This window comes from Corythoichthys intestinalis, chromosome 14 (genome assembly GCF_030265065.1).
Source record: "Corythoichthys intestinalis isolate RoL2023-P3 chromosome 14, ASM3026506v1, whole genome shotgun sequence".
NCBI classification, from domain to species: Eukaryota; Metazoa; Chordata; class Actinopteri; order Syngnathiformes; family Syngnathidae; genus Corythoichthys; species Corythoichthys intestinalis.
In genome coordinates, this window is record NC_080408.1 from 1,431,794 (window position 1) to 1,448,923 (window position 17,130).

The 17,130-nt window shown below is 40.6% G+C and overlaps 2 protein-coding genes across 6 annotated transcripts in view; one reads left to right on the top strand and one right to left on the bottom strand.

Moving 5' to 3' along the window:
• Nucleotides 1-7,869, bottom strand: part of cpdp (CPD photolyase) — a 27,772-nt gene extending 19,903 nt beyond the window's left edge. Inside the window, exons 1-6 of one of the 2 annotated variants that reach the window (XM_057857449.1) lie at nucleotides 7,475-7,869; nucleotides 7,098-7,393; nucleotides 5,403-5,551; nucleotides 5,146-5,328; nucleotides 2,967-3,125; nucleotides 2,399-2,597 (exon numbers count right to left, since the gene is read on the bottom strand). In XM_057857449.1, the coding sequence (XP_057713432.1) occupies nucleotides 2,399-2,597; nucleotides 2,967-3,125; nucleotides 5,146-5,328; nucleotides 5,403-5,551; nucleotides 7,098-7,393; nucleotides 7,475-7,674 (1,186 nt within the window). In that variant the 5' untranslated portion in view covers nucleotides 7,675-7,869. The remainder of the gene's footprint in view (nucleotides 1-2,398; nucleotides 2,598-2,966; nucleotides 3,126-5,145; nucleotides 5,329-5,402; nucleotides 5,552-7,097; nucleotides 7,394-7,474) is intronic. The other variant, XM_057857450.1, reaches the window with a different exon arrangement.
• On the top strand, nucleotides 7,217-16,746 carry LOC130929857 (UAP56-interacting factor-like). Of its 4 annotated transcripts, none has more exons than XM_057857454.1 (9): nucleotides 7,217-7,372; nucleotides 10,947-11,084; nucleotides 11,149-11,255; nucleotides 11,325-11,449; nucleotides 13,327-13,393; nucleotides 13,460-13,515; nucleotides 13,731-13,808; nucleotides 16,285-16,411; nucleotides 16,488-16,731. In XM_057857454.1, the coding sequence occupies exons 2-9, from the start codon at nucleotides 11,057-11,059 to the stop codon at nucleotides 16,578-16,580; spliced, it is 681 nt and encodes a 226-aa protein (XP_057713437.1). In that variant the 5' UTR covers nucleotides 7,217-7,372; nucleotides 10,947-11,056; the 3' UTR covers nucleotides 16,581-16,731. The 4 variants fall into 4 exon arrangements, with proteins under 4 accessions (XP_057713437.1, XP_057713434.1, XP_057713435.1 ...); XM_057857451.1 differs by lacking the exon at nucleotides 7,217-7,372 and adding an exon at nucleotides 7,886-8,103 and having other exon boundaries at nucleotides 16,488-16,729; XM_057857452.1 differs by lacking the exon at nucleotides 7,217-7,372 and adding an exon at nucleotides 7,887-8,103 and having other exon boundaries at nucleotides 13,734-13,808; nucleotides 16,488-16,713.
• Nucleotides 16,747-17,130: the final 384 nt, after the last annotated feature.

Sequence of the window (17,130 nt, forward strand, 5' to 3'; positions counted from 1 at the left end):
CGGGACCTCCTGCACTACCACAACACCTGATAACAAAAACAACTCCAAGTTTGATAGCTCGGCACCTCTCAGACGGTGGGGCGCACCCTACCTCCCACCTCAGTTGCCTTATTAACCATGACCCATGACACGAAAAAGCATGTTTATTTCATAATACACGCGGTATTTTATGCTCCTGAATGATATGGACCGCCTGGATGTGTGTGGAAGTGATCGCTATATTTATTTAGTTTTTTGTATCCCGCGCCATGAAAATGAGTGACTTCCGGCTTCAGTCTTGCATTGAGGAGGAGGGCGCTGTGACGTGTACGGGTGAAGGCGTCCTCTTCACTAAACAGCCGTATTGTTGTGTATGAGGACGAAGGATTCAGCTGATTTTGCGGATTAATACGTTTATTTTTCGCATCACGCCAGCCAAACGGCTGCAGAAAAATCTTGCTTTATGAGGGAGAGGAGTTTCAAAAGGTTCCCATTCACCATGGATATTGGCCAAAACAAGCCCTGCTACTATGGGACCATTGGACTTAAGAGGAAGTGAGTAAACATCTTGTTTTGTATTATGTCAAATACGAATACAGCGATTACAAAGTAAACACTACAAACTTTCTTTAAATAAAGGACTACTTACGTTTGATCATTGATAGGCATATAAAAAGCTCTCCTCGTGCACATTAGCTGCACAACAACTGCAGCCGCCCTCCTCCGGGGAACGAACTGTAAACTGCTCTCCGCCGGGCGGTTTGCCGATCCGCGAGGACAATCGACAACCCAGTCGTCATGTCAAATAATCCGGGCTAGTTATGTGTGATTTTCCGCTTCGAAGACTTTGAAACATCACTTGGTTCGGGTTAGCATGTCGGCTAGCTGTCACGCCTCTTGGTTTGTTTACATTCTCCCAAGCCGGGGAAGGGAAATGACATATGTCCGATTTAGGTGTCATAAAATATCATTCGGGAGGTGCGACAGTAAAGGGGAAGTCGACAGTTTTGACCATTATGGAGTAATGTTGCCATGGCGTCCTGAATAAGTCCATTTTTATTATTTCATATTCCATTTAGCACAAGACTGTTATTTGTCATGACCACGCCATTTATTTAGCAATTGGGGAAAATACTTGGATAAAAAGAATATCCTGTAAAAATATTGAGGTAAAGAGACAGAAACAATGACATTTTGCAGCTCTCTTCGTCGCGTTTTCCTTGTTGTGGATAGTTTACCCTCGACGGGCTGACTGGTCCTTCTCAAGCCATTTATTTAGCTATTGGGGAAAAATACTTGGATAAAAAGAATATCCTGTAAAAATATTGGAGTAGAGAGACTGAAACAATGACATTTTACGGCTTTCTTCGTCGTGTTTTCCTCGTTCTGAATAATTCCCCCTCAATGGGCTGAATAGTAAAACCGATGAGCCCAGTCTCCCGCTGACGTCATCCACCTGTTGGGGACGCTAGAGCCCTATAACGGTAGGCGTGGCTAACCGGCAGATTAAAAGACTCATTTCTCGTCATCTGCGCTTTGCTAAATTGTTGTATATAGTCGAATCGTCTCAAAATATGATTCTAATTCACATAACAATGCTATTTAAGACTTTTTTTCCTCATGTCGTATGCTTTTTAAACAGAATGTTAATGCCATCTTGTTGATTTATTGTTATAATAAACAAATACAGTACTTATGTACAGTATGTTGAATCTACATAATCGTCTTGTGTCTTATCTTTACATTCCAACAATAATTTACAGAAAAGATATTTGAATTGCGATTAATTTTTAACCTGTGAATAACTCGATTAAAAATTTTAATCGTTTGACAGCCCTAAAATATACCTCTAAACTTCATAATGTATTGACCGGACACGGGGCACGAGGCCGATAAATAGGGGGCGTACATTGTTGGCGAGGCCCTCAAAACTGACCGAATGGAATCACAGACAGAGTTTTTTTCGTTGAAAATTCTTGTGAATAAATGCTCAAATCCACGAATTCTTTATAGATATGAAGGTAAAACTGTCTCGATTGTTGGTTAAAAGCAACAACAACAACAAAACCTGCATTTAACATTTATTTTACATAAATATGTCGAAGTACAATGCTAGCCTGTTAGTGAATGTAGCTAGCGGCCGCCTGATGTAAACAAAGCTTTTCCGGTGAAAATTCTTGTGAATAAATGCTTTAATCCCCGAATTCTTTATAAATACAGTGAGGAGAACAAGTATTTGATACACTGCCATTGGGTTTTCCCATTGACAATGTATCAAATACTTGTTCTCCCCACTGTATCTGACGTGAAACAGTCTTGATTCTTATTTATTATTTGATATGGACCAAACTGTAACATATTACCATTTCAATACGAGAACAATGAGACTAAGGAAACACCAGGTCTCGTTTCTACTAACCAAAGCGGATCCAAGGGGAGAGTTGGCTGAGTGCGGGAGCGTTGGGGTCGTTACGTTGAGTGGCAAACAGTTTGAGTCGACGATCGATAAAGGATTCCAACATGGCCGTTCCCGACGCGGTGCCTGGCCGAGCCCACTCTGTCTCCCCCACGCTGTTGTCCAACGAGAGGGAGGACAAAGTTTTTGCCCAGTCCACTGGCTGAAAAAAAAAAAAAAAAAAAAAGGTAAAATTGGACCAACACGCATATGGCATCATTCTACCACAAATTCAAGTCACAATTTTACATGAGTTGATTTGTGAAAGCTATATATTTCACACAAAACTTCATATTTTACACATTTCAGATTCAAGCCATTTCTGACAAACTTTTTTTTGTATCAAAATATATATTTTGAATAACAAATTATTTGATTAAAAAAGCTGCCATCAGTGTTTTCCTGAACAGTGAACAGTGTTGTCACAGATTACTTGAAAATGTAATTTAATTACTGATTACGCTTCACTGTTTATTGTGAAAGTAACTCTGTTACTTTAAAGTAATATATTGGTTACTTTTTACCAACTTACTTTGCCGTTTTTTGCCGCCGTGTAAGGATGCTTCTCAACGGCGGGAAAATCAGTCAGAAATTCAGGTAAAAGTTTGGTAATTTTCCCACGGATTGTCCTGGCAGCATATTCAAGTTTAGGAGAGGCTACCCAGCATGGAACAACATTATGGGCATCAACCTGTACAAAAAATGAGACAATACCTGAGTAAGGCCGTCAAAGTGACGGGCACATTATTTGCAATTAATTAAACTCACCTGGACGCCACAAACTGTATGTAAAACCACCCCACCCGCCCCCAATCCACTTAAAGTGCCCATGACACCAAAATGCATGGTTTTTTTTCATAATTCACACAGTATTTTCTACTACTGAATGAAATGGACCACTTGGATTTGTGTGTGGAAGCGATCGTTTTATTTATTCAATTTTTTAATCCCGCGCCATGAAAATGAGTGACTTCCGGCTCCAGTCTCGGGTTGGGGACGAATGTGAATGTGACGTTACCCGGTTCAGTGTCTCACAATACAGCATTGCTTCATAGCATGCAGATGGACTGCGGATTCAGCTGATTTTGCGGATGAATTCGTTTATTTTTCGCATCGCGCCAGCCAAACGGCTGCAGGCTTTTGTAGCTGCACCAGGGAGAGGCGTGTGAGCCTTTTTTGGGTTTCAGAAAGTTCCCTTTCACCCCAAAATTGGCCAAAACACGTCCAACAACTGTGGGACCATTGGACTTACAAGGAAGTGAGTAAACATTGTGTTTTGTATTATGTCAAATACTGGGATCATGGCACACGTTTTAATACGGAGGTGGCTTGCATTTTGTAGTTGACAATGCTCCTCGTCCACCGAGAATGCCACTCGGCCGACGACCGGCGGCTTGTCGCACACCCCCTTTAGACCGTCGCATGCCCGTCGGTAGAGCGCTATAGTCGGTTATTGCCCTCTTCGTGTGCCTGGTATTCTGTCAAATTTTTCACCACATCAGAAATTGCAACTTTGAGTGAAAAATGGCCACGAATTCAGCGATTACAAAGTAAACACTACAAACTTTTTTTTTTTTAAATAATGGACTATTTACTTATGTCTGATCATCGACGGACATGTAGAAAAGTTCTTTTCAGGACACATCCTGCCATGTTAGCTGCAAAACAACTGCACGCCGCTCTCTCACTGTTTACATCTTCGCCGTTTAGTTAAGCATAATTTACGCCATATTCGTGTTAACCATGTGGCAGCTTCGCGCTCTTCCGACGCCGGCCGGTTCGTCCGGCGGTCATTCTCCAGCTGCTTCCCCGGCAAACGAGCTCTCCTGTCAAGGGAACGACGAGCTGTAACTTGCTCGCCGCCGGGCAAGTTGATGATCGGCGAAGACGATCAACAACCCCGCCGCCGTGTGATATGATCCAGGGTAGTTTTGTGTGATTTTTCGCTTCGAAAGGCAAGAATAAGACTTTGAAACATAACTCAGTTTGGGTTAGCATGTCGGCTAGCTGTCACGCCTCCTGGTGTGTTTACACTCTCTGAAGCCGGGGCAGGGAAATGACAAAAGCTGGACAAACTCCGGTGGCATAAAACATCATTCGGGAGGTGCAACAGTTTTGACCAATATGGAGTAATTTTGCCATGTCATACAGAATTAATGCATTTTTTATTTTTCATATTCCATTTAGCACAAGACTTATTTGTCATGACCATACCATTTATTTAGCAGTTGGGGAAAAATACTTGGATAAAAAGAATATCCTGTAAAAATATTGGAGTAGAGAGACTGAAACAATGACATTTTGGGGCTCTTTTTGTCACATTTTCCTCGTTCTGAATCTTCCCCCTCAATGGGCTGAATTCTAAATCAGCTGAAATCATGACCCTGCCGACATCTTGTCCAGTTGGGTTACGCTAGAGTGCTATAATGATAGGCAGGGCTAAAAAGCAGATTAAACGACTAATTTCTCATCATCTGCACTTTGCCAAATTGTTGTATATAGTCCAGTCATCTCAAAATATGATTGTAATTCACATAATAATGCTATTTAAGACTTTTTATAAATCCTGTCATAGGCTCTTTAATGGAGCTAGAACAGTGTCTTCATGAACACACACACCCCAACCCTTATTTTGCAAAAATAACCACAGTTGACATACGATACTTGAGAAACCCTGATAATAAATCTAAAGTGGATTTAGTTTATTTTACCTGAATGAGTGGAACATCCTCCGAAAGACTCTTTTTCACCTCATCCAACCACTTGAGAGGTTCCCTGAGGGGTGAGAAATCGGTCACCACCGCCCCGAATCCGCGCTCGGACACAAAGGCGGGCAGCGCTTGGCCTGCTGCACCGTTTAGCAAATGGAACTGGATGTCTAAAGCTTTGCATTCCTGTGGGATGACGACGATCCAAAACATTGTGACTAAAGTTCGAGAAGCACTCTTGTAAAAATGTTCTTGTGTACCTTTTCGACTTCTTCCAGACCTTTCAGCATGAAGCTGTAATGTCTCAGAGTGGACAGCTCGGATTTGGGCGCAAACAAGCAAAAGCAGACGTGGAGAGGTAGATTTTTCTTCACCGCAAGACGCTGGGCGTGGATAAATGCCCAGTTATCTAAAGAAATAGTACATAGTTAAATTCTTTCAGTGTTATTGACGACAATGGACGTCCAATTGTGAGTTTATCATCAGTAGACGTCAATGACAAACAATGAATTGATGTGAGTACAGTGGTTCCCTTCCTAAAAGGTACCGAAACCCATAACTTTCACATGCTTACAACATATACAAATTCATCGAACCCTTTGGAATCGGATAATAAATCATTTCAAAATCAAAACAGGTATTTCATCAGAGGTGGGTAGGGTGGTCAAAAATTTCACTCATGTAAGAGTATAAAATATTATATCATTAGAAAGCCACAGAAGCGTAATCATCCATATTTGTACATTTCCTGCACTTTCAAGTTAAAATAACGGCCTGATTTTAAATAATAATCATTAATCAATTGTTAGTGTTGCCTCAAGTTACAAGATTCTTGACTTAGATGCTTTGTTTTAGATACAAGCACCTTTAGCAAACAAAGTTGTATCTACAGTTTGTGGTCATTTAATGTGGAAGCTTTTGAGATACAAGCATCTTCAGCAAACAAAGTACTGTCTCCATCTAGTGGTTGTTAGTGGAATAAAAGCATTGAGCATAGGACAAAACAGGAACAAACTACAAAAATAAAAAAAATTCTGATTCTGTTGCTATAATCTACTGTTTGACATCATCAGTAACAGCCGACCTGTATCAAAAAGTATTTTTAGGATTCAGGCAGTCATTTTAGTTTGTCCCCCCCCCCCCCCCCCCCCCCCTTGTTGAACATCATCCGGTCAGGCCGTGGTTTCGGTTTCTACCTAATGTCTGTGCCTGTTACTCTTTTTATTTTCATATTTAATTTATGACTAGTTGTTGTTGTTGTTTTTTAACAGAAGTGCCATTACAAACATGGCAGTCATTGGAGGATCGTGGACCAAAAAAGAAAATGCAATATGTTGGTGTTCTGTCTTTTAATGTTTTTTTTTTTGTTTGTTTTTTGTTTTTTTTTATGATGTGAAAAGTCAGTTGTTGGTGGCTACTTCTACTGTGACTGGGAAAAAAAAACCAAACTCACAGCCTTAATAAGCAAAGAATTCCTGTCGCAAAAAAAAATGTTGGTGGCTACTTATACAAAAAAATTATATATACATATAAATATATATATTACCCCAGTAATAGTGGTCATCCAAAAATTGTGCTCAAGTACAAGTGAAAAAGTATTTGGTGAAAAGAATACTCAAGTAACATCTGAAGTAACTGCTTACAATGTCTCTTTTTTGTTGTTGTTGTTAATTAATTGTATGTTTTTTTTTCTCAGCACGTCATCTATACGAACTCATTATATCGTACTATAACCTATTACATGACCATATCAGGTCCAAAAAAAAAAAAAAATCAAATGTCGACGAGAAAATCATATATGAAACGTCACCCGTCCAAAGAGCATGAGTGCCCTCTAGTGAAAAAACATTGTTATTGCGTCTCATTGCTGAAACTGGGTGTCGTTACCACTGATAAAATGTTAAAATGACTTTTACTTTTGCATGTGATTTTTCATTGTGACGTCACGTGTTCACCTTGTACTCTCATGTCTCTCAACATCCAATACAGCACCCCTGCGGAGTCCTGCTTCGTCTGTTGTGCGTCTGAGATAAAGCGAAGGCGTTTCTTGTTGACTTTCACGTCCTTCTTTTCGCACCTTTGTCGTTGGAGTAGGTCCTTCAGCCAGCCTGCTTCTTTCTCCACCTTGCCAACCTGACTAGAAGCCACTTTTCGTTGCTTGGCACCGGACTCGGCGGCAGCAGCAGAGGTTGCTTTGCGCTTTTTGTCAGACATTGCGGCGAGTGACTCGGTAAGGAAAGAGGAAAATGCGCTGTGAAAACACAATAGTAATAAGCACAAATGGAAGACGGACTTTGCTAGCAACACTGAAGTAAGACAGCGAGCAACTTACTTCCTTGTAAAACAACGCCTCATAAACGGTGATATGGAGGGAGAAAGGAAAATGAGATTAAATGAAATGTTACCTGTAATTTCTGCTGTACACGAAACTGCCGCATGCGAGTTTACACAAGCAATTACGAGAGCAATGACGTCAGGATTTTGTAACACAGTGGGAGGCGTTCCATTTAGCTTGATTATTCTACTCGCCATCCATTAAAAACCAAGTATTAGCCTACTTTTAAAAAATATATCTGTTTCTATCTATCACTCTGTTTATCTAACAAGATATCTAATCTAGCTAACTAGCTTTCAGTCTGTCTTTGTTTACACTCTGCAAGTATGTTTCTGATCAACGGAATGGGACGCAGCCATCTACAACTACACCCGCTTTTGGCTAGCTCATTGACGCGCATGCGCGGTAAATATTACGCTTGGAGGAGGGGGAGTTTCCAGGCGGGATCAGGGCGACAATTTAGCTTGAAACAATTAGCAGAATACTTTACAGCGTCACGCTGTTTTTTTTTTTTTTTTTGGTGTGTGTGTCTTCCGGCCGTGTTAATCTATCCGTGCCGTCCTCCGGGATGAATAAACGTCATTTAAAAAAAACGCTGCCTCGCGATAAAGTGGACATGTCACTCGGTAAGGTCCTCAGCATGACGCTTCATTCTAAAAATGGCCTATAAATTCCTAGCTGGTGCTGCCAGTAAGTACTTCACTTGCATTACCATAGTTTGGTTGAAAATGTTTACTAGTAAATGTCATCTTTTACGAGCTAGGTCATTGCAGAAAACCCACAACATCGTGTCTTTCTGTTACTCATCCAGTCTTCTGTTGTTAGGGGTGTGTCAATATCGCGATATTTAGAATCGATATGTCGGTGTAAAAAGATATTTATAAAGGAACCAACGGGTTGCTAGCAAAATTTTACACCAGATCAAAAGTTTTCCTCGAGAATAGGGCTGCAGCTAATGATTATTTTAAAAGTCGATTATTCGATTAATTATTTAGTTCGAGTAATCGGATAAGGAACATAAAGATTAAAATACTTGAGCTGAGCCTCTAACAGTATAAAAAAATGAGGATCTATGTACAACAAAAGAGCAGTTGGATAACTTACATAGCAAAAGTCAGCTAGCTTGAATGCTATAAAGTGCTAACGTTTTTTTTTTTTTTTTTACAATGCTCTTAACAAATGGTTCAGACACATATTCCCACGAAAAATGGCTAAATGTACAAATAAACTAAATTATGAGTGCATTAAAAAAACATTAGCTCAAACAAATCTTATGTTGGTCTTAACAGGGGGCATATGGATTCAGCCATGTGAAATGAGGTAAACTAGAGGGCCGTGTATCCACCCAAATCAATAAAACTAAATGCTAACACTTTCAAAACAAACCATTACAACGCCACTTTAATTAAACGAATACTCGAAGCAGCCAAATTTAATTCGAATCTTTTTTTTGTAATCGAATACTCGAGTTAATTGAGTACAGTACGTTGCAGCACTACTGGAGAATAATGTCTATTTTAACCAGTGGCGGAACAAATGTGAACAGGGCCCAGGTGCATAAGTATAATCACGCCCCCCGAGGTGAACATCTAGTATGAGATGATTATTTGCGGGCCCCTTCACTGTTTCGCGGGCCCTTCAAGACAATCCTCTGATATGTGGGGCAGTGGTAGCGGAAAAAATTCTGCAGGCAACAACCAGTTGAGTAGGGAGGTTGAGGGTGTATTACAGATATTTGAACACTTTAACACTATACTCCAGCTTTGAGCATCATCTTACCTTTCTGTTTGACCCTCCCCTCATCAGATATGGGTAGTAATGCGTTACATGTACACCGTTACATTTACTTGAGTAACTTTTTGAGAAAAATTTACTTCTAAGAGTACTTTGGGCTACACAAGAGTTTGATTTTTCCTCTTTAGTGTAAATATTAGATTCATTATTTTTTGCCAGCGACGCCAAGTAGCTGTATCAGCTGCAGTAGTAGCAAGTAGCTCTACCGATTTCACCAATGAGACGTGGCAACAATAATCACTTGACTCCATTGTAGCAATCAGACGCAAGCTGTTCTATCTTTACGCCAGCCTGTTCAATCTTTAAAGCACCGTAAAAAATGAAGTATTTGATATAGAGAGCTGCCCTCAACATGAATCAAAAGTGAGGATTTTACCCTCTCTCCCAGTTTTTATTTGGCACCGATTGACCACGGAAAACTGGAGATATGATCCTTTTAATTTCCAAATACTAATTACGAAGGAACTCTTCACTTTTCAGAGTAGGAACTGTTTTCTCCACCAGAGGGCGCTCATGCTCTTTGGACGAATAATGCTTCGTTTATGGTAAATGGTGTTATATGTAATTTTTTTCCCGTCATTGGAATTCAATGATTTTTGTTGTTGTTTTTTTTTTGTTTGTTTGTTTTTTGTTTTGTATTTCTTAGTTTATACCGTATTGGCCCGAATATAAGACGGCCCTGATTATAAGACGAGACCCTCTCTTTCAAACTCAAGTTTGAAAAAAGACTTTTTGAACACCGAATTAATTTTTATACAGAAAATAATTACAGCACATGTGAAACAAAATATTTTGCCTCATTAAACTCTTAATATCTGAACAGTTAAATATGTAAACTAAAGTGCAATCACATTCGTAAATGAATGGCTTCTGGTTTTTGAAATGTAAATCAACCAATCTATTGTGATAAAACAACAAAATTGCAATAATTTAATTAACCATAAGGGGTCGCTTTGGCCTGGGGAGTCAAGTTTAGCATTCGCTTCAATGATATCTGGCGTCATCTAGCGTCGTGAATGGGTATAATGTCTAGACCCCGAATATAAAACGACTCCCACTTTTTCAGTCTTATTTCATTGCAAAAAAACACCGTCTTATATTCGGGCCAATACGGTACATAACTTTGTGCCTTGAAAAAATACCACTGATTTAAAAAAAAAAAAATCTAACAAAAATATAAGCAGTTTCTCACAATGCGACTCATTACTTGAGTATTCTTTTCACCGAATACTTTCTTACTTGTAATTGAGTACATTTTTTGGACGACTATTTTTACCTTTACTTGAGTAATATTTTTGACGTAACGCTACTCTTACTTGAGTACATTTTTTGGGTACTCCACCCAACTCTGCCCCTCACCCAACCAAACCAATAAGTTAAATACTGTACTCTAAAAACATCTACTTTAAAGTGGTATTGACATACCCATAATAGCAACATACCCAAATGCTTTTTTTCTAGCATTTATTCAAAATTTTTTTCAGTTTTTGTGTTTTTCGCAATTTTATGTTTTGGCTGTTTTTCATGTTTTTCTAAAGGTGTTCCTTTGTGTTTTTTTTAACACGAGACTGCAGAAAGAGAAATATACAAAGTTAGCATTTACATTGTATCGCGTATCGTATTGGGAAAGTTGCCACCACAAGTTGTAATCAGTTTTCTGTTTGATTTTGTAAAGATGACATCATCCGCTTGAACAAGAAAGAGCAACATTCAAAACCGAAACGACCCAAGGCAAATCAACAAACCCTCCGCCGGCAAACGACGCCCTCAGCAACTCAAGGAAACATGAAAACTTGGTCCAGAAACACAAAAAGTATGTGACATTTCTTTTTTACGTTGCCTTCTGGACACATGATCCGTACCGAAACGCGTTCCAGACGGCGTGTTCCGAGGAGGGGGAGCGACTAAATTAAGAACGCGGCGAGGGCAGGGCGTCGTCAGCGGTCTGGCGTCCCGGAAGAACCTGGTCAGACGACCTGCTCAGGTGACTTTGCGCGTTATGTGATGTTGGATTGTCAGACAAATGAGGGTGTATTTTTTGGTTTCTTTTTAGCCAAGCAAGCCGAAGCTCCAACCGTTCCTTCGGCGCCCTCATCTGGCCGGCTTCGCTTTGTACAGAAACGCTCAAGTCCCAAGGACGGAAACTCCAGTCAACAGCCCGTTTCAACTGCGACGACGGTGAGGAAAACCTTTGCTAGCTACATTCTAGTAAGATGGCGAGCACCGTTATCGTCATCAGTTCCTTATGTCTGTCTGTGGTCGAGATCACTTAAGAATGAATAAATATGTGTTTGTAATAAGTAATGGTTAGATTTTGGGCTCATGAGATCAAATTGAATTGGTCGATATTTTCAAGATAACTCAAGAACAAAGAAAGGAGTTGTCATCAAACATGTAGGATATTTCGGACGACCGGCTGTGAATGGTCGTGTTTTAGTACCATTGATGGCCCTACACGTCCAATCCATTGTTGGCCCAGTGACCTTATGACCCCACAATTGAACTCTGGCTGACATTGACGATGATAGTTGCTTGAGTCTATCACTAATTAGACGTCCAACCCATTGTTGGCCCAGTGACCTTTGACCTTATGACCCCACAATTTCACTCTGGCTGCCATTGACGATGATAGTTGCTCACTAATTAGACGTCCAATCCATTGTTGGCCCAATGACCTTTGACCTTATGACCCCACAATTTAACTAGCTACCATTGTCAATGACAGTCGTCATGGGTCTATCACTAATAGACATCCCTTCCATTTGAAGTGGGAGGGTTGTCACTGTGTCAAATTGAATTTCTATGTGTTCAAGAAAATCCCTTATTCATTCATGAGTCATCATTAAACATGCAGGATATTTGGGACAACTGGCAGTAAATGCTCATGTTTTAGTGCCATCGTTGGCCCTAGACGTTCAATCCATTGTTGGACCATTAACTTTGACCTTATGACCCCACAATTAAACTCTAGCTGCCAATAACGATGATAGTCGTCATGAGTATCACTAATTAAAAGTCCAATCCATTGTTGGCCCAGTGACCTTTGACCTTATGACCCCACAATTTAACTCTAGCTGCCATTGACGATGATAGCCGTCATGAGTCTATCACTGATAGGCATCCCTTCCATTTGAAGTGGGTTTTCAGCGAATGAACGAATTGCCGCCAACCTTCCCACTTCAAATGGATTGTACATCTACTCGTGATGAACCAGTGATGGCTATCATTGTCTTTTACTTAAAATTAAAAATTTGAGGTCAAAGGTCACTGTGCCAAATTGAATTTCTATCTTTGTGTTCAAGATAACTCACTTCAGACATGCAGTATATTTGGGACAACTGGCTGTGAATGCTCAATATTTTAGTGCCATCGGTGACCCTAGACGTCCAATCCATTGTTGGCCCAGTGACCTTTGACATTATGACCCCACAATTTAACTCTGGCTGCAGTTGACGATGATAGTCATCATGAGTATCACTAATTAGAAGTCCAACCTATTGTTGGCCCAGTGACCTTTGACCTTATGACCCCACAATTTAACTCTAGCTGCCATTGATGATGATAGTCGTCATGAGAATATCACTAATAGACATCCCTTCCATTTGAATTCTTCCATTTGAATTGGGAGGGTTGTCAACGAATGAACAAATTTGCCGCCAACCTTCCCACTTCATATGGATTGGACATCTACTAGTGATTATCCCATGACGGCTGTCATTGTTTATCGCATCAAATTTGAGGTCATAGGTCACTCTTCCAAATTGAATGTCTACGTTTGTGTTCTAGATAACTCATGAATGAATAAGGAATTATTATTAAACTTGTATGTAATATGAAACAGAAGAGGTGCAGAAACTGTGGGGTCAAAGGTCACAGGGCCAGATTCAGTTAATATGTGTTCAAGAAAACCCAAGAACGAAGAAAGCGATTTTTTTTTTCATAGGAACTAAAGAGGCGATTCAGTTTTGGGTTTGAGAGGTCAAAGGTCACCACACCAAATTGAATGTGTCTACTACAGAAACTCTATTTGCTTTTTTTGCATTCTATTTTTCAAGACGTCTCCCTCCCGCGCATCAGACGGACGTACGCCAAGCCACGTTTCTTCATCACAGAGGACTTAAGGTAAAATTTCTGCTGAGAAATCGGAGCATGTTTTAAAAATGAAGTCATTTCTTTGCTTCACTTCAGGTGCAAGCTCTGGTGCGTAAAGCAAATCCTCACACGCTTCCCGTCAGAACTCGTCCGTGAGTTAGTTTCTTAGATCTCCAAAATTTAGCAACGTCACTCATGAGCTGCCAGTAACTTGATGTGGAGTGGGAGGCTGGTAGTGAATGAACGTTTTACTAGTGACAAAGTCATTGAAAATACTGGCAGAAGAATGGACGTTAATGGCAGTTCATGAAAAAAAAACAGCTTGGAGTTTAGTGAAGAAATTTGACTCAATTTTTGTTTTGTCCAGCAGATGGCGCACATCAACAAATAACACGGGACTCCTTACGATCTCCATAGACAACCCTACTGCCATGACTCAGCCTGAGTAAGACTCACTAAAGTCAACAATGTCCAAACAATTGATGGACTGTTAAAATAGTTTATTGGTTAATGTATTTTTTGGACTGTAAGGCGCACTTAAAATGCTTCATTTGCCCCCAAAATTTGGAGCGTATGGAGTGTAGGCATGTGCCAGTTACCGGTTTCACAGTTTACCGTGGTGTGAAAACGTTGCGGTTTCAAAACCACTAAAATTTTCCGTCACACCGTAGTATTCGCTATTTTTCATGTGTCAAAAATGCAGCCAGAAGTGGCTTGGCGCTGTTTGATGCGGCGTGTGAAAGTGACGCTATGCGGCGAACCCAAAAACAAACACTCCAAACACAAGGCGTACTTTTCTTCAATTTATTGAGCTCTCAAATCGTGGTAAGTGGAATGTACAAAATGAATACCCTACTTTCTGGACTATAAGGCGCACCTGACTATAAGCCGCCACCCACCAAATTTGACACAAAAAGGCATTTGTTCATAGATAAGTTGCACTGGACTATAAGCTGCAGCTGTGCTCACTGTATTATGGGATATTTACAGTGCCTTGTAAAAGTATTCGGCCCCCTTGAATCTTGCAACCTTTCGCCACATTTCAGGCTTCAAACATTAAGATATGAAATTTAATTTTTTTGTCAAGAATTAACAACAAGTGGGACACAATCGTGAAGTGGAACAACATTTATTGGATAATTTAAACTTTTTTAACAAATAAAAAACTGAAAAGTGGGGCGTGCAACATTATTAGGCCCCTTTACTTTCAGTGCAGCAAACTCACTCCAGCAGTTCAGTGAGGATCTCTGAATGATCCAATGTTGTCCTAAATGACCGATGATGATAAATAGAATCCACCTGTGTGTAATCAAGTCTCCGTATAAATGCACCTGCTCTGTGATAGTCTCAGGGTTCTGTTTAAAGTGCAGAGAGCATTATGAAAACCAAGGAACACACCAGGCAGGTCCGAGATACTGTTGTGGAGAAGTTTAAAGCCGGATTTGGATACAAAAAGATTTCCCAAGCTTTAAACATCTCAAGGAGCACTGTGCAAGCCATCATATTGAAATAGAAGGAGCATCAGACCACTGCAAATCTACCAAGACCCGGCCGTCCTTCCAAACTTTCTTCTCAAACAAGGAGAAAACTGATCAGAGATGCAGCCAAGAGGCCCATGATCACTCTGGATGAACTGCAGAGATCTACAGCTGAGGTGGGAGAGTCTGTCCATAGGACAACAATCAGTCGTACACTGCACAAATCTGGCCTTTATGGAAGAGTGGCAAGAAGAAAGCCATTTCTCAAAGATATCCATAAAAAGTCTCGTTTCAAGTTTGCCACAAGCCACCTGGGAGACACACCAAACATGTGGAAGAAGGTGCTCTGGTCAGATGAAACCAAAATTGAACTTTTTGGCCACAATGCAAAACGATATGTTTGGCGTAAAAGCAACACAGCTCATCACCCTGAACACACCATCCCCACTGTCAAACATGGTGGTGGCAGCATCATGGTTTGGGCCTGCTTTTCTTCAGCAGGGACAGGGAAGATGGTTAAAATTGACGGGAAGATGGATGCAGTCAAAAACAGGAACATTCTGGAAGAAAACCTGTTGGTATCTGCACAAGACCTGAGACTGGGACGGAGATTTATCTTCCAACAGGACAATGATCCAAAACATAAAGCCAAATCTACAATGAAATGGTTCAAAAATAAACGTATCCAGGTGTTAGAATGGCCAAGTCAAAGTCCAGACCTGAATCCAATGGAGAATCTGTGGAAAGAGCTGAAGACTGCTGTTCACAAACACTCTCCATCCAACCTCACTGAGCTCGAGCTGTTTTGCAAGGAAGAATGGGCAAGAATGTCAGTCTTTCGATGTGCAAAACTGATAGAAACATACCCCAAGCGACTTGCAGCTGTAATTGGAGCAAAAGGTGGCGCTACAAAGTATTAACGCAAGGGGGCCAAATAATATTGCACGCCCCACTTTTCAGTTTTTTATTTGTTAAAAAAGTTTAAATTATCCAATAAATTTTGTTCCACTTCACGATTGTCCCACTTGTTGTTGATTCTTGACAAAAATTTTATATCTTTATGTTTGAAGCCTGAAATGTGCCAAAAGTTTGCAAGGTTCAAGGGGGCCGAATATTTTTGCGAGGCACTGTACTGCCTGCAGTGCGGACCAAACTCTGACACCGGTCGTACGGGGACCACACAGCCCTTACCAAGGGGCTCCCTCGAGGACCCTGCCGAGGGTGTAGAGCTAGTCCACTGTTCCACGGCCTAGGGACGAAAACCACACTGCTGGAATTCACCCTTTGTGTACCCCAAAATAATTTTGTTTAATGATGGACAGAAAATGTCAAAGATTTTTTGCTTCGGAAACTAGTCTATAGTCCGGTGCGCCTTACAGTCCGAAAAACACGGGGAACCGTTTTGAAGCGCAGAGAATAAATAGGAGCGCTTTTTGTGCGTAGACCTCCTTCGGCTTGGACTCTGCACCCCCCGACGCAACCCGACGTGACCCGGGTGGAAACGGCGGCGGTGAAGACTGACCCGAAAGGTGTCCCCCTCCAATTTGACATCAACAGTGTTGGAAAACCAGTAAGTCCAAAAGCGAAGACGCGCAGCGCACTTTGTCAATGATTTGACCTCAAAATGTCTTTCTCCTTTTTAAAAGCAAACGTCGATGAGCTTGAACGAGAGATTCCGCATCCTGAAAGCCCGACGTGCGCAGATCAGTAAAGGCATTCGATTCGTGGTGGTGGACTGAAGATTGCCTTTCTTGTGAGGACGGAATACAACATTTTATATTGCTCAGATGGGAAAATGCTTTTGTATTGCTTATTTAATTAAAAGAAATTCCTTATCCTGGGACGCCATTGCCATTTGAGTGGACTCCTTTTTATTTATAGAGCATGTCCGGAAAAATAACTCCTTGATAGGACAACTTTAGATGACGTAGTGGAGATTTAGAGCTCATTTTGGTTCACTCTGGGCCGGACCAGTGTATTTTTGGCCAAATAAATCAACTCACTGGCTGCCATACAGTGAGAAAAATAAGTATTAGAACACCCTGCAATTTTGCAAGTTCTCAAAATGATGGGCAGGTTTGAAATTTTCATGGTAGGTGCTTGTAATGTCCGCTGTGAGAGACAATCTAAATTAGGGCTGCAGCTATCGAATATTTTAGTAATCGAGTAATCGGATAAAACAAATATATTTTTAGGTGAAGAGCAATTATAAATATACTTGAGAAAACAAGACATTTCATCTAATCTTGAACCATTTTCAGTCAATCAATGTCTTTATTTTCGATGTAT

Excerpts from the sequence above, each read along its gene's own strand:
- LOC130929857 (XM_057857451.1), top strand. The coding sequence starts at position 8,046 with ATGAATAAACGTCATTTAAAAAAAACGCTGCCTCGCGATAAAGTGGAC. Across the intron at positions 11,085-11,148 it reads TTGGTCCAGAAACACAAAAA|ACGGCGTGTTCCGAGGAGGG; the intron begins GTATGTGACATT and ends AACGCGTTCCAG. Across the intron at positions 11,450-13,326 it reads CCGTTTCAACTGCGACGACG|ACGTCTCCCTCCCGCGCATC; the intron begins GTGAGGAAAACC and ends CTATTTTTCAAG.